Source organism: Phoenix dactylifera, unplaced genomic scaffold (genome assembly GCF_009389715.1).
Source record: "Phoenix dactylifera cultivar Barhee BC4 unplaced genomic scaffold, palm_55x_up_171113_PBpolish2nd_filt_p 001372F, whole genome shotgun sequence".
NCBI lineage: Eukaryota > Viridiplantae > Streptophyta > Magnoliopsida > Arecales > Arecaceae > Phoenix > Phoenix dactylifera.
Window position 1 is genome coordinate 38,338 of NW_024068696.1, and position 12,119 is coordinate 50,456.

At 36.9% G+C, this 12,119-nt stretch overlaps 1 protein-coding gene and 1 long non-coding RNA gene across 4 annotated transcripts; both read left to right on the top strand.

Annotated features, from left to right (window-relative positions):
- Positions 1-4,888: 4,888 nt before the first annotated feature.
- On the top strand, positions 4,889-9,349 carry LOC120108514. 2 transcript variants are annotated; one of them, XM_039122134.1, is made up of 6 exons: positions 4,889-5,330; positions 5,866-6,051; positions 7,663-7,914; positions 8,091-8,214; positions 8,430-8,536; positions 8,865-9,224. In XM_039122134.1, the coding sequence occupies exons 1-4, from the start codon at positions 4,929-4,931 to the stop codon at positions 8,139-8,141; spliced, it is 891 nt and encodes a 296-aa protein (XP_038978062.1). In that variant the 5' UTR covers positions 4,889-4,928; the 3' UTR covers positions 8,142-8,214; positions 8,430-8,536; positions 8,865-9,224. The 2 variants fall into 2 exon arrangements, 1 of the variants encoding a protein (XP_038978062.1); XR_005509833.1 differs by adding an exon at positions 9,304-9,349 and having other exon boundaries at positions 4,890-6,051; positions 8,865-9,225.
- Positions 9,350-9,615: 266 nt separating this feature from the next.
- LOC120108516 lies at positions 9,616-12,058 on the top strand. Of its 2 annotated transcripts, none has more exons than XR_005509834.1 (3): positions 9,616-10,161; positions 11,661-11,852; positions 11,973-12,058. It is a non-coding gene; the product is annotated as an uncharacterized LOC120108516 (long non-coding RNA). The 2 variants fall into 2 exon arrangements; XR_005509835.1 differs by lacking the exon at positions 9,616-10,161 and having other exon boundaries at positions 11,441-11,701; positions 11,776-11,852.
- The last annotated feature ends 61 nt before the right edge of the window (positions 12,059-12,119 follow it).

Below are 12,119 nucleotides of genomic sequence, written 5' to 3' on the forward strand. Positions count from 1 at the left end.
CTCCTTGTGTTTTTCTCCTTTGATGGATGTGGCTGGAAAAAAATTTAATTGTTGCCGATATTTGCATTTTAGCAGTCATTTCCTTCCAATTAGGGCATTCATTCTTTAGATACTAAAATTTGTACGAATTGGTACTTCTTTCATCTATTTTATCCATTGTTGGTGATAATCTTGGCATCGATTCTTCTAATTTAATCATGATATTGTAGCAAGGGGTGTTCTACTAGTACTTCTTTATAAATGAAATATGCAAGATGATGACTCAAAATGCAATGCAGCTGCTAGTGATTTTTAGCCTCAAATGATGTCATTTCAAATCTAATTCAATCCATTCTCCCAATGTGATTCACATGCTGACCTCAACTCGCATGATTGATGATATCGCAAAATACCTATCAAAGATTATGAATGAGATATCTCGCCGGCTTCGCCGGTCAACGATCCACCATGACAAGAGGCTATTGGACCATAGTTGCTCTTCAGATTGAAATTGGCAGAAAGCCTCAATAATGGTCATGGGGACCATCACAGTCATTATTCTCCAATCTCGCTAAAGACTTACTAGTACTCTTTCCTTAATGAAATTTCTTCTTTACTTCAAAAATGGAGCTTGTGGTGGAGCCTCTATTGGATGAAATCTATGGAAAGGGATTGTGGGCTCAGCCATATCCAATTCGAGTTCATGTGGGAATCAGAATCCCATGATGCCATCATGGAATCAATCCCTCAGAGCAAAAGAATACCACCAGTTCCTAGCAGTGGAAAAGCCCAGGAATAGGGATGGTAGGACCAGACCCATACCCTCCTTAGACTTCAGCTTTATAGCAGTTTATTCTAAACTCTCCAATGCCAGTGTCTTCTAGTTCCCCTCTTCAATCCACTGCCACTAGTGACTAACATGGGTCCAACCTCCATTCTTTTGTGGGGCCAACTTCCCATAGTGACCAACCGACCATGTCCTTGGGAGGTCAGACAGGTTAATTTTAGACAGTAGCTTGTGGAATCAATAGGAGGCAAGACTTTTTGAGAGTTTTAGTCAAGCAAATCTTTGTGGGGGCATCTTGTGACTCATCACCCATTACTATCAGCTGATTTGCTGTCATGCTTTAACTAACGAATCAACTAAATGCTTGTTCGTGGACCCAGTTAGGTCAGCCATTCAGGCAACAATGCCGGTTCTCATTCCAATTTGAGAGTCGCATCTTGTTCGAGCTGACGACAGCTTGGCATCGACGCTCTCCGTCATCCATACATGTCAGCATTCGATAAATATGTCAACGTGGCGAGCTGCGAGGTGGTCGAATTGCTGACATGGCAATGGTGGCTCATGGCCGGCGAAAAAAAATAGAAGAGAAAAATGCATGGAGTAGGTTTCCCCCACCTTGCAAGATGCTCTTTGCTTTCATATACTCTCCAATTGATTGGTGCCCTAGATAAACAAACTAATCACCTCTACAAATGGCACTATCTTTTTTGGAAGACCTTTAATCCCTCTAATCAGAGGGGAAAGACTAGAAAGGGGATAAAGAGCTCAACATATCCAAACAAGTGGATAAGAAGTCATTGGACTTGACCTGCCTCTGTTTTTTTTTTTTTTTTTCTTTTCTTGACCTCACTTCTTGAAGCCGAATATGGCATGAGGGAGTAAGTGTATTGAAAAGGACAAGCAAAGAGTGGATTGAGCTGTGCTAGATGTTTTACAAATGTTTTGAACAAGCAAATATTTTATGGGTGGCAAAAAACAAATCATCATAAAGCACTCATTAAAGATTAAAAAAAAAAGTTCATTTCGTTGATTGTATCCTATTCAAGTGTTGAATAGTGTATCCTCAGTATCTTAAACCATAATCGGAAACTCCTTAAGGTATTTACACAACTAAAGGAACTCCTTAAATACGATTACCATCTATCTTCAAAATAAAAATCAAGAATAATATTATGATTTCTTGAGCACAAAAATATATATTTCAATAGATGTAATTAAGATGATACCATATTTTTTCCTTTTTTTTGTTGAGATGTATCATTGATTTTTGTTTTGTTTTGGTTATTTGCTCTAAAGCATGTTGCTTCTGTGAATGTTAACCAATTAAAACAATGCACTCTACATAAATATTATGTATTTTAATTTTAACTTTGAAAAAAAAAACGTAAAAGTTACGGTATGTGTTTTCTCTTCACTCCAATATACGACATCTAAACTATGTTATTGTTGGACTTATCTAATCAAAAGAAAAAAAAAGATAATATTCTTTGGAACATAACCTCGCAATCTCTCAATAACCATCAGAGAGAGATAATGAAATAGATTATATCAAAATATATGTTTTTTTAATTTATTTTTCTTTTTTTTGTAGGCATCAAGAACATTAACTTACATAAATTGTATTGGATGGTGGCAAGATACACATACATGTGGATTAATTAGTTGCTTGAGCTTTCAATGGAAGTTATCGAGCTAATAAATTGGCATGATTTTCTAGTGTCATGGTATTTTTAAGATCTTAGATGAAAAAAGGGCAAGTGATTCTAAGCAACTTCCAAATAAAATTTGGAGATTAACAACATATTAGTCGACGAAGAGATGACACAAGCTGCATTTTTTTTTTTTGGTTGACCATCATATTTATTTTAGAAAACTGGCACCTCGCCATCTGTTGTACAATCGTACCAGCTAATTCCTCTTGGAAGCTGGGTAAGATCTAACATAATTAATAATATAAATGATCTCATATGCTTTACAATTCAAGCTTCAAGTACTTACTTCTTTTTGATGGAATGAACTTATGATGAAATACCATTAATTAGTATGCCCAAGAAACCAAAAATAAAACCAAGGATGATTTTGTAAGTCAATGCATTTGTGATACTAGATATGATTTAATATGTATGACTGCAGTTTTGTGAATGTTTAATTTGACTCCATTTCTAATGTTCTTTTTTCCCCTTTTTATCTGAGGATCGCCTCCTAATTACCAAACAAAATTCAGAAAAAGAGGAACTTTTGAATTTTTGCCTTGATTTCTGCATTAATGCTATTATGAGATTTAAAATACTATGTCACTCATGAAACATCATTGAAAAATTATAAGCCAGTGATAAACAACATTAATTGCAAAGCAAACTAATTAACTGGTTTGATTAAATTGAACATAATAATGCCTCAAAAAAAAATAGAATTAAATTATAAAATGGTTCCTTGAATCCAAACAAATGATCAACATATATTGTCAAAGTGCAAGTCATGCTCACGTAACACTCCATAAAAATTGATCATAAACAATGAAACAATACATTGAACAACAAAATAATCGATTTTAATAATCAACATATATCATGAGATCCATTAGAAATGTGGAGGTACGTTTTCAAGCGTCAAATCAATACCCCTATCTAACAGATAACAAAGAACTTATAATGCATCGTGTGAACCTGAAGTTGAACAAAAAGAAAAAAAACTTATACATCCGTACATAAAACATGCCAAATAGTGGTGCAAATAGGTCGCATCGAGTCAGATCCTGGATGACCCCAATCCGATCCGATTTTTTATTTGGGTTCTAATTTTGGATCCAGATCCGACCTGGTTGAAGACCGGGTCGGATCGGATCCGAGTTGGATCGATTCGGATTCAAATCGGATTCAATTTTTTTACTTTTAGGAAAGAATTTGGGCAAATCTAATTTGGTCATATCATGAGGTGCTGGGTGACCCATGACTTTGAAAGACTTGCGATTGACCTCCAGTCAGAACAGATGAACCATGACTACTAACTAAGTCGGTCTGCAAGCCAAATTTCATATCACACTATATTTTGTCCGTATGACTGATTGGACGGAACTTGGTGTCTCCCTGCTCCCCTCTCACGAGGACAAAAAAAATCCCGGACCTTCTTCCAAAATCCAATTCCATCGCAGAAAACTGGCACATGACCCATATTCAGTTCAGTGTTCCCTCACTTCCTCCCTGCAAAAGTTAAAAAAAAACAGAAGCCAAAAAACAGAAGAAAAAAAAAAAACAAGCTACCGAGACACCAAAGGTATCAACAGTGTAATAGATCGAGAGAGAATCCTGGTGGACGAATAGTGCTATGACCCACACAAAAAAAAAACTCTCTTTTGCTCCCCCCCCCCCCCCCCTTTCTCTTCGGATCCATTCGAGTCGGATCGGATCCGTTCGATAAACCTAGAACTGACCCAAAAAATGATTCGGATCCAATTTTAGGATCGACCCGGACCCATGGGTCCTAAAATTCGGGTCGGGTCGGGTCTCGGGTCGACCCGACCCATTTGCAACCTTAATGCCAAATAAAGATTTAGCATATCTACATTTTTCAAAAAAAATCTAGATAAAATTAAGATACAAGTTAGCATAAATCACAATCATAAGTAATATAACTAGGGTCAAACTTGGATATGCAAGCCAATTTTTTGAAAAATCATGCACACCAAGTGGTCATGCACGTCAGCAATCACAACTTTTCGTTTCTATGGGCTCGATTCTTTAAGCACCCATCTTGATGCAATCACAATCTCTTGTTTTTATGGGCTCCGTTCTTCAATCACAAACAATATAACTTAGGACAAACCTGGATATGCAAGCCAATTTCGTGAGAAATTATACCTTACACTGCATGCACCAAGTGGTCGTGCATGCCAGCAATTATAATTAACCTCTTGTTTCTATGGGCTCCGTTCTTCAAGTACTCATCTCGATGCATCACTATATAAACAGACAGCTCTGATTATGGTAGGTGGTGCATGCCCCCTAGAATATAATTTCTTCAGTTTGTTAGGTTGGCTGCGTATTGGTTGCAGCTTTTTTTTTTCCCGCTACTTAACAATGGACAGGTGGCATGCATACAGAGCAGAAGCAAAAGTAAGTCCTGCAACCCCTAAATCATAACCCAGGAATCCCAACTGTAAACGATGAGAGACCTCGTAACTAGGCCACCTGTCCAACTGGTCGCATGGAAGTCGGCGGATGTCGTCCTTCCTTTCCAACTGGTTGCATGGAAGTCGGAGGATGTCGCCGCTTTTGCACTGCTTCAATGTAATCCGTCTGCCTCGTCAGCGGATCCGCACGGCGCCGCCGCTCTCCACGTGGCACCGTCCAATGGGAATCAACTAGGAGCTTCGACGAGCCTAACTAACTACCCCCCTTCCCGCTTCCTTCGTTTCGTTCCCTTGAAAGGACTCTGTTTCCATAAAACGGCCTCCCCAGATTTTTTGAAACAGAGCTCCTTTTCCTCCCCTTCGGCTCTTCTCTCCTTCCTTTGTTTCCTTTTCGTTTACAATCCTTTGGAGAGCGAGTTGATTAACCTAAAGAAGGTTGTTTTTTTTTCTCCCCGTTTCCTGTCGTTTCAATTCTAAACTTATCTCATCTCATCAGATATTCTTTTCATGTTTGTTTTTGTTAGACCCTGGATTGGGTTGTAGATAACTTAGATGCGAAGATTGGATTGTTGTCATCGGGAGTAGCTTCAGTATTTGCTTAGGTTATTCTTGTATCTGCTTTTATTTATTTTATAATCTAATTTCATCTCATTAAATTGTTCTTGTGGTTGAAACTCTTGGGTGGATAGCTTGGAATCTGTAGTTTTTTTTGTTTAAAACATCTCATATGCATGGGATGTACCTTAATCGGATTGAAAACTGTGATGGATTTTACCATTGGTACTGTTGGCAATAGTGCTTAAAAAAATAATTTTTTTATATAAAGGTTTTTCTTTTCTCTGCGTTTTTTTTAATCTCATTACATTAGATTGAATACTTTAGGATTTGTTGGTTTATGTAGGTTGGAATGTGGATATAGTCTGATGTTATTCGTTTTTGCTCCCAAATATATTATTCATTAATTTTGTAGGAGATGATGGATGAAGCTGTTGGGTTAGAAGGAAGTGTTGAATGGGCTGAGCAAGAGGGGAGCTTTAATAGTTGGCTCGATAAGGTGCTTGCTTCTGATGGGATTGAGAGTCCTCGCATGGTTGAGGAAGAGAATAGACCTCGAGATAGGCCCAAAGAGCCAGACTCAAATTCCAAGAGGCAGAAGGTCAGTTCTTTTTTCTAAACTTGTATAAGAAATGTTCTTTTTTATCCGGCCATCAAGAACTTACCAAAGATAACAATAATAGGTATAAGTCAAAAAATAACTTGCATTAAAAAGGCAATGTACTGGTGAGAACTTTCTCAGATGTGCTAATGAGGAGATATATTCTAGCTACTCTGGATATTCTATCCTTATTTTGAAAATAACCAATGTTTTCATCATAATATACTTGTTTTAACTGCAAAATGTATATTTAATGAAATATAACTCATTATAGCCAAGGTTAAGATCCATTACCATCATTGAATTGTGAATCATGTGAAAATAATTAATACCTCCATCTTTTGGTATTTCCATGGCTCTAGCAAGTACCTAGTTGTCCTTGTATCAATGAGGTTTTTATGCGCTAACGGTAAATAATTTAAATTAGATTCATTTAGGGAATGTGTGTTGTCCCTAAGTTGTGTTTAGATCTCTATATGAAATTTTTTTAAGTGTTATATTGCCTACATTAGCAAGACAGAGATTAGGAAGTAAATTTGGTTAGGCTAAAGCAAGTCAATTTAGTTATGTTGATTTAGAGTGGAACAGATCAATATTGATGGTAATCATGGGCCTGAAACTGTTGATCATTTGTTCTCTCAATACTCCTTTTCAACGTTTTAGAAGACAGTTTGCTCTTTGTTAGGTGTGCTCCTCCCTCAATACTCTTTTGAATTTCTTTGTCTTGACTGGAGGCATAGAAATTTCTCTAAGCCTACTTAGTCTATCATTCTTATGTTGACTGCGGCCATAGCTTGGTCATGTTGACTGCGGCCATAGCTTGGTCATTGTGGTAGCTATAGCTTCAAGATGTCTCCATCTATTTAATGATTGGTCATCCCTATGTAATTACAAAAGTAAAAGAGCTTCCACCTGCACTTTCAGAAGACTAAATTTTCATTGAAGTGGATTTCTGGCTTCCATTACCCAAAGATGTCTCATGTTTTTATTTACCTTCAGAGTTGGCTTTATTATGGACTGGTTTCAGCATCCTGGTTGTTCTTCGTCGACAGACTTCAACAACTTTTATTGGCAGATTCACCTCATTGCTGCATCTCTTGTTTTATTATCTCTTCTCTCTAATGATTAATCTGTTAGAATTGGAACCTGTTCAGTTCTTTTTTTTCACTCTGTTATCAAAGCTGACCCTTTTATTATCTTTTTAAATAAAATTTTGGGTGGCTAATCCTCCCTTCATCTCAAAAAAGAAAGAAAAAAAGAGAACAAAGGTATAATCTAGTAGTGTGTTTGCACATATTTAGGTAGTTTGGTTTGAAGTTTATCGTGAGGTTACATTAACAGGTTCCAGTTTGAGATCGAAGGAGGTATAGTGATGTTTTAACAGATAATTACTTGAATTACAAGAGTTGCAAGTGGCATTTGAACTAGATTAACCCTGAAGCAATTGACTACATGAAATCGAGTTCGCTTTCCTTCTAATGTCCCTATGGTTATTTTTTGTTAGAAACTAATATTTTTTACAAAGCTAATTTTTTATGGAGTTCTAAATGTATCTTATCTTTTCTATTTGGCGATATTTCTTACTGGTTTATTTATTTTTAATCTATGCAGATAGGTCCATGCACTGACAAGACAGAGGAACCCAGTCCTCTGGGTTTGATTTTACGCATAACTCCATCTTTCTTGGATCTCATTGATAGGAAGCTATCTCAAAAGAAGACCACTCCTCTTAATGGACCAACTTCGGGTACTAGTATAGAAAAACAACAGACCAGAAATGATGAATATAACATCCAACCCACATTAATGAAATGGAAGGCTTCAAATTTTCCTGCAACAAAACTCAAGATCGGCTGTTGGGAGGTAATCTTACGTCTTGACTTGATAGAACAATTTAGAAAAAGCAAATGCTCAAAACCAAATGCTCTAATTAGTTTTTCTTCTTAGCATCTAACAATTTTTTTTTAAACTATGTTTCATAATTTTAGAGGGAAGTCAAGAAATGAAGGTGATATTGTAGCTAAGTTTTACTATGCTAGGCGAAAACTTGTTTGGGAGATACAAGAAGAAAGATTGAAAAAAAAGATTGAGATCCAATGGACCGATATCTCAGCAACCAGAGCACGATTCATACGGGATCAACCAGACATTCTGGAAGTTGAGGTTAGATGTTTTCCTTAGACATATATTCTCATTTATTGATTACTTTTGCTACTTTTTCTTTTTCCATAGACTACTTTTATTGTCTTAGACATGTTTGAACTAATTCTTGGCTTTGGATGGTTTTTTGAAGTTTCTTAATGATTTCATTCTTTTAATAACAAAATTTGGAATATTTGTTTGGGTTTGATAACTAAGATATTTGGTACCTAGTGCAGTTAAGGCAGCAGCCCATGTTCTTTAAAGAGGTAAATCCTCAGCCAAGAAAGCATACTAATTGGGAAGCTTGTTCTGATTTTACCAGTGGGAATGCAACCACAAACAGGTACATAAAAATTACATTTACGTCACTTTCTTGGAGCTCTGTCATTTTGCTAAGCCTTTCAATGGATTTTACACCTTCAAATATTTCCATATTTGTTGAAATATACTTCTTTTTTTTTTAGAGAGAGAGAGAGGAATGTATTTTTTTATTGATGAAGTAGATAAATCCTTCGATTCAGATCTCCAGTCCTTCAATGTTTTAGTCCATGTTAAACTACATCTATAGGAGCTTCTGAAATTATCAAGAACAAACAAAAACAGAATAATATCTTCTTTAGTAAAGTTCATGTAATATTCTCATAGCTTGTTTCTTATTTTATTTCCTTCAGGAGGCACTATCTTGAGTTTGTAGAAGGAACTTTGGAGAAACATTATGAAAGGCTTTTACGTTCTGATCATCGGCTACTTACGTTGAGTCAGAAAGTTTTTGCAAGCCATGATTCTCAGTTTTTTGAAACCGTTAATAGCGACATGCAAGATATGTGCATGCTCCAACCAAATTTCCACCTATTTCAAATCAACCATCCAGCAACTGGTGTCCACCTCATCTGAATCATATTGACAATCAAGGGAGTGCTCCTACTCACATGTGGACCTTTGAATCTCATGATCCAGCAGTTGGTGCCAACCATCCACTTTCACTGCTGACACCAACACCCAGAGTTATACAAATGAATTCGCCAAGTTCAGGTAATTTGTCTTAATTTAACCCCGGAGTTAATCTAGTGAGATGAGGGTGCTAATTGTTTCTTTCTTTTCCTTTTCAAGTCATGGAGTGCCTACCAACTATGAATCAAGGTGCAAGTTCTTTTGAATCCAATGACATCCTACTTGGGTAAATCATTTCTTCATTAGTCTTTCATTTCATTATGTGATATTCTACTACCATGAGCTCTAGCTAAGAATTTTTTTTCCCTTTCTTTCTTTCTTCAATGTAGCAGACAACCTTGCACTTACAATGGCAACTCTGCAACAGATTCTACCCTGAAACAGAATGACTCAGCTTTGCAATCAAGACATTCAAAGTTTGAGAAGCGGTCCGATGACATAAGCGAGCGACAAATCCAACAACTACCCCTGGGACACCTGCGCGACTCCAGCTCCTAATTTTCTTCCTGGGCGAGTCTCTGCTAATACCTTATTAACTCATACAGCTGAAACAGAAAATTTCCATGTCCCGAGACAAGGTCAATCACTCGAGGAGCATTTAATGAGCGAGTCAGATGATCTGGATGCATTTGCTGCTGATGACTCTAGGCTTCTTTCTTCAGTAAAATCTATTGGGTCAGTCATTTACTAAGAAGCACCACCAGATTCACAACCGCAATCCTCAAATGAACTGGATGATGGTAACCAAAACACCGATGGCACAAAGTCTCCATTGGAATCAAGGGACTCCAACCAATTAATCCATTCTATGACTAATTCCCCATGGCACCTACAATTAATCATCAAACCTTCATTAGGCTTGGCCAAGAAAAGAGTTCTCATGGCAGAATCCAGTAGTCTTCATCATCAACTTGCTGACCTGTTTCCTGGTTTGTTTCAATTTCTTCTGCGTTTGTTTTTGTCGCAACAGAACATTCAGACTGCCGTTAGTACTGTGCCAGTAGAAGCACCAAACAGGTTATTCTACTGATGCGTTTCTATTTCCTGGTTGTTTTCTCTTGCATGCTTTTGAATATGAGCTTTTGCTATTGGCTTTTAATTTGATCGATATCTGAAAGACAGTTGTTATAAAGGATTTTACCTTCTTGACACTAAAAATGACATCACAGTACTGACTAAACTTTATCTTGACTGATCTGTATGAAGAATGAAGATTACGCCATGGCAGCGAGCAAGCATAGTCCCCAACATTGAAAAATGCCTTGGTTCTCACTTCTCAGTAGCTATGAAACTGGTTGTTTAGATGCATGGAAATAGGAGATTGTGTGATGAATATTTGTTTGAAAATGTCTTGAAAATATTTGTTTTCTTTGTAAACCTGAAAATAAGGAACATGTCCACTTGTTTTGGATATTTCAATCTGTTCTTGAAGTAGGGTTCTATGATGATGGGCAAATGTTCAATGAGGTATGGTGGAGGAGAAAGAAAGAAAAGGAAGGGAGCAGCATGGAATTTCGTAGAAGATGATAGTGGCCCTTAGTGTCGAGCAAGCATGACAATCATTTTATGGCAATTCAATCATATTCTTCCCCCTCCATAAATGCCAAGTTATTTTGGGACATATAAAACATAAATTAATCTATGCAATCAATCACTGCGTGTGTTTGTAGGACGGACTGGTGTGACATGATACTTTATCTAAACCCATGTTTGTCGGTGCAAATGATGCATGACACATGTGGCATGGAGTGGATTTAACGATACCAGTGAATTGCACTGCTCTGGTTTTATATGTGGATCAAGGCACTGCAGTTCACTGACCATTAGATCCACTTCCCAGCCAACATGGCGTGCATCATATGGTACTTGCATTTGCAGGTATCAGTTAAGTAATCTGAGCGAATAAAAAAGTGTAAGCTTTTTTGACAAGAAAGCAATCTTTCTAAGGTGAGCATAGTTTTTGCTTACTTCATCGGCTGCATTTCAAACTTGACGTTGGTGGATTGCTGTTCCCTTCTGGACATCTTTTAGTCCTGGAAGATCTGTCTGTTTTCATAGTTGACATTCTGGATTTTCAGATAAATATCCTTTCGAAGTTTTCTGATTTGCCAATTGTTGGATCCAGTTTGTGCATCGGAGTTATACTCACTGAATTCAACAATTTTGATAGTGATTTTTAGGTCCCTTTTTTCACTTACTTGCAGGTCCAACGATGATAATTTGTATACATGTAATATAATACTACCATGGAGTTGAAATTTTCTTCAACGAAAAAAAGAGCTTCATTGGTTTTACTTTTCTTGCAAATAAGTAACTCAATGCTGACCTTGGTCGTACCATATATACTGGAATGTTCAATATTTTCTAAATCTTAATTTTCTAAATGATTTGATATGTTTTGCTATGCTGCTGTTAGTTACTGAACAAAGACAGGTCTCTTTCGAGTGGTTAAAACTTCGCGGCATAATTTTTTTTTTTTTGGTTTAATGTTTATTAAGTTTTAAGTTTTCCTGCAGGATTCCAAATTGTTAGAAGCTTTAGTGGAAAATCGTAAAAGGTCAGTGGCATATGTAGGTGCCTTTCTTCTTAAGGATGACCCAGAGACTGATCCTAGTATTGTATCTGGGTCAGATTCAGCGAAAAGCATTAATGACCTTAAAGGAAAAGATTTATTCAAGCGTCTTCATGAAGTTGGTACTTTGGCTCAGGTATCATCTTTTCTGCCAAGGGTTTGGGAATTAATGACATTTAGTATATAAATTAAGAATATATTAAAAGGCATAGAATCCATTGCTGATACTCTAGCTATCTTGCTGTTGTCAATGTAGATAACCAGCATCCAAGGGGATCAAGTAGTGCTCGTTGGTCACCGGCGTCTGCGGATAACTGAGATGGTAGGTTGGGTTTAATAGTGACGAATTACACTTATTATTTTTTTTTTCAGTAATACCTACATTCCTGATATTCAATGAAAC

What these genes read in the sequence shown, in the direction of transcription:
- LOC120108514 (XM_039122134.1), top strand. Translation starts at nt 4,929, where the DNA reads ATGAGAGACCTCGTAACTAGGCCACCTGTCCAACTGGTCGCATGGAAG. An exon ending in CAAATTCCAAGAGGCAGAAG is followed by an intron (nt 6,052 to 7,662) that starts GTCAGTTCTTTT and finishes TAATCTATGCAG; the next exon opens with ATAGGTCCATGCACTGACAA. An exon ending in TCAAGATCGGCTGTTGGGAG is followed by an intron (nt 7,915 to 8,090) that starts GTAATCTTACGT and finishes TTACTATGCTAG; the next exon opens with GCGAAAACTTGTTTGGGAGA.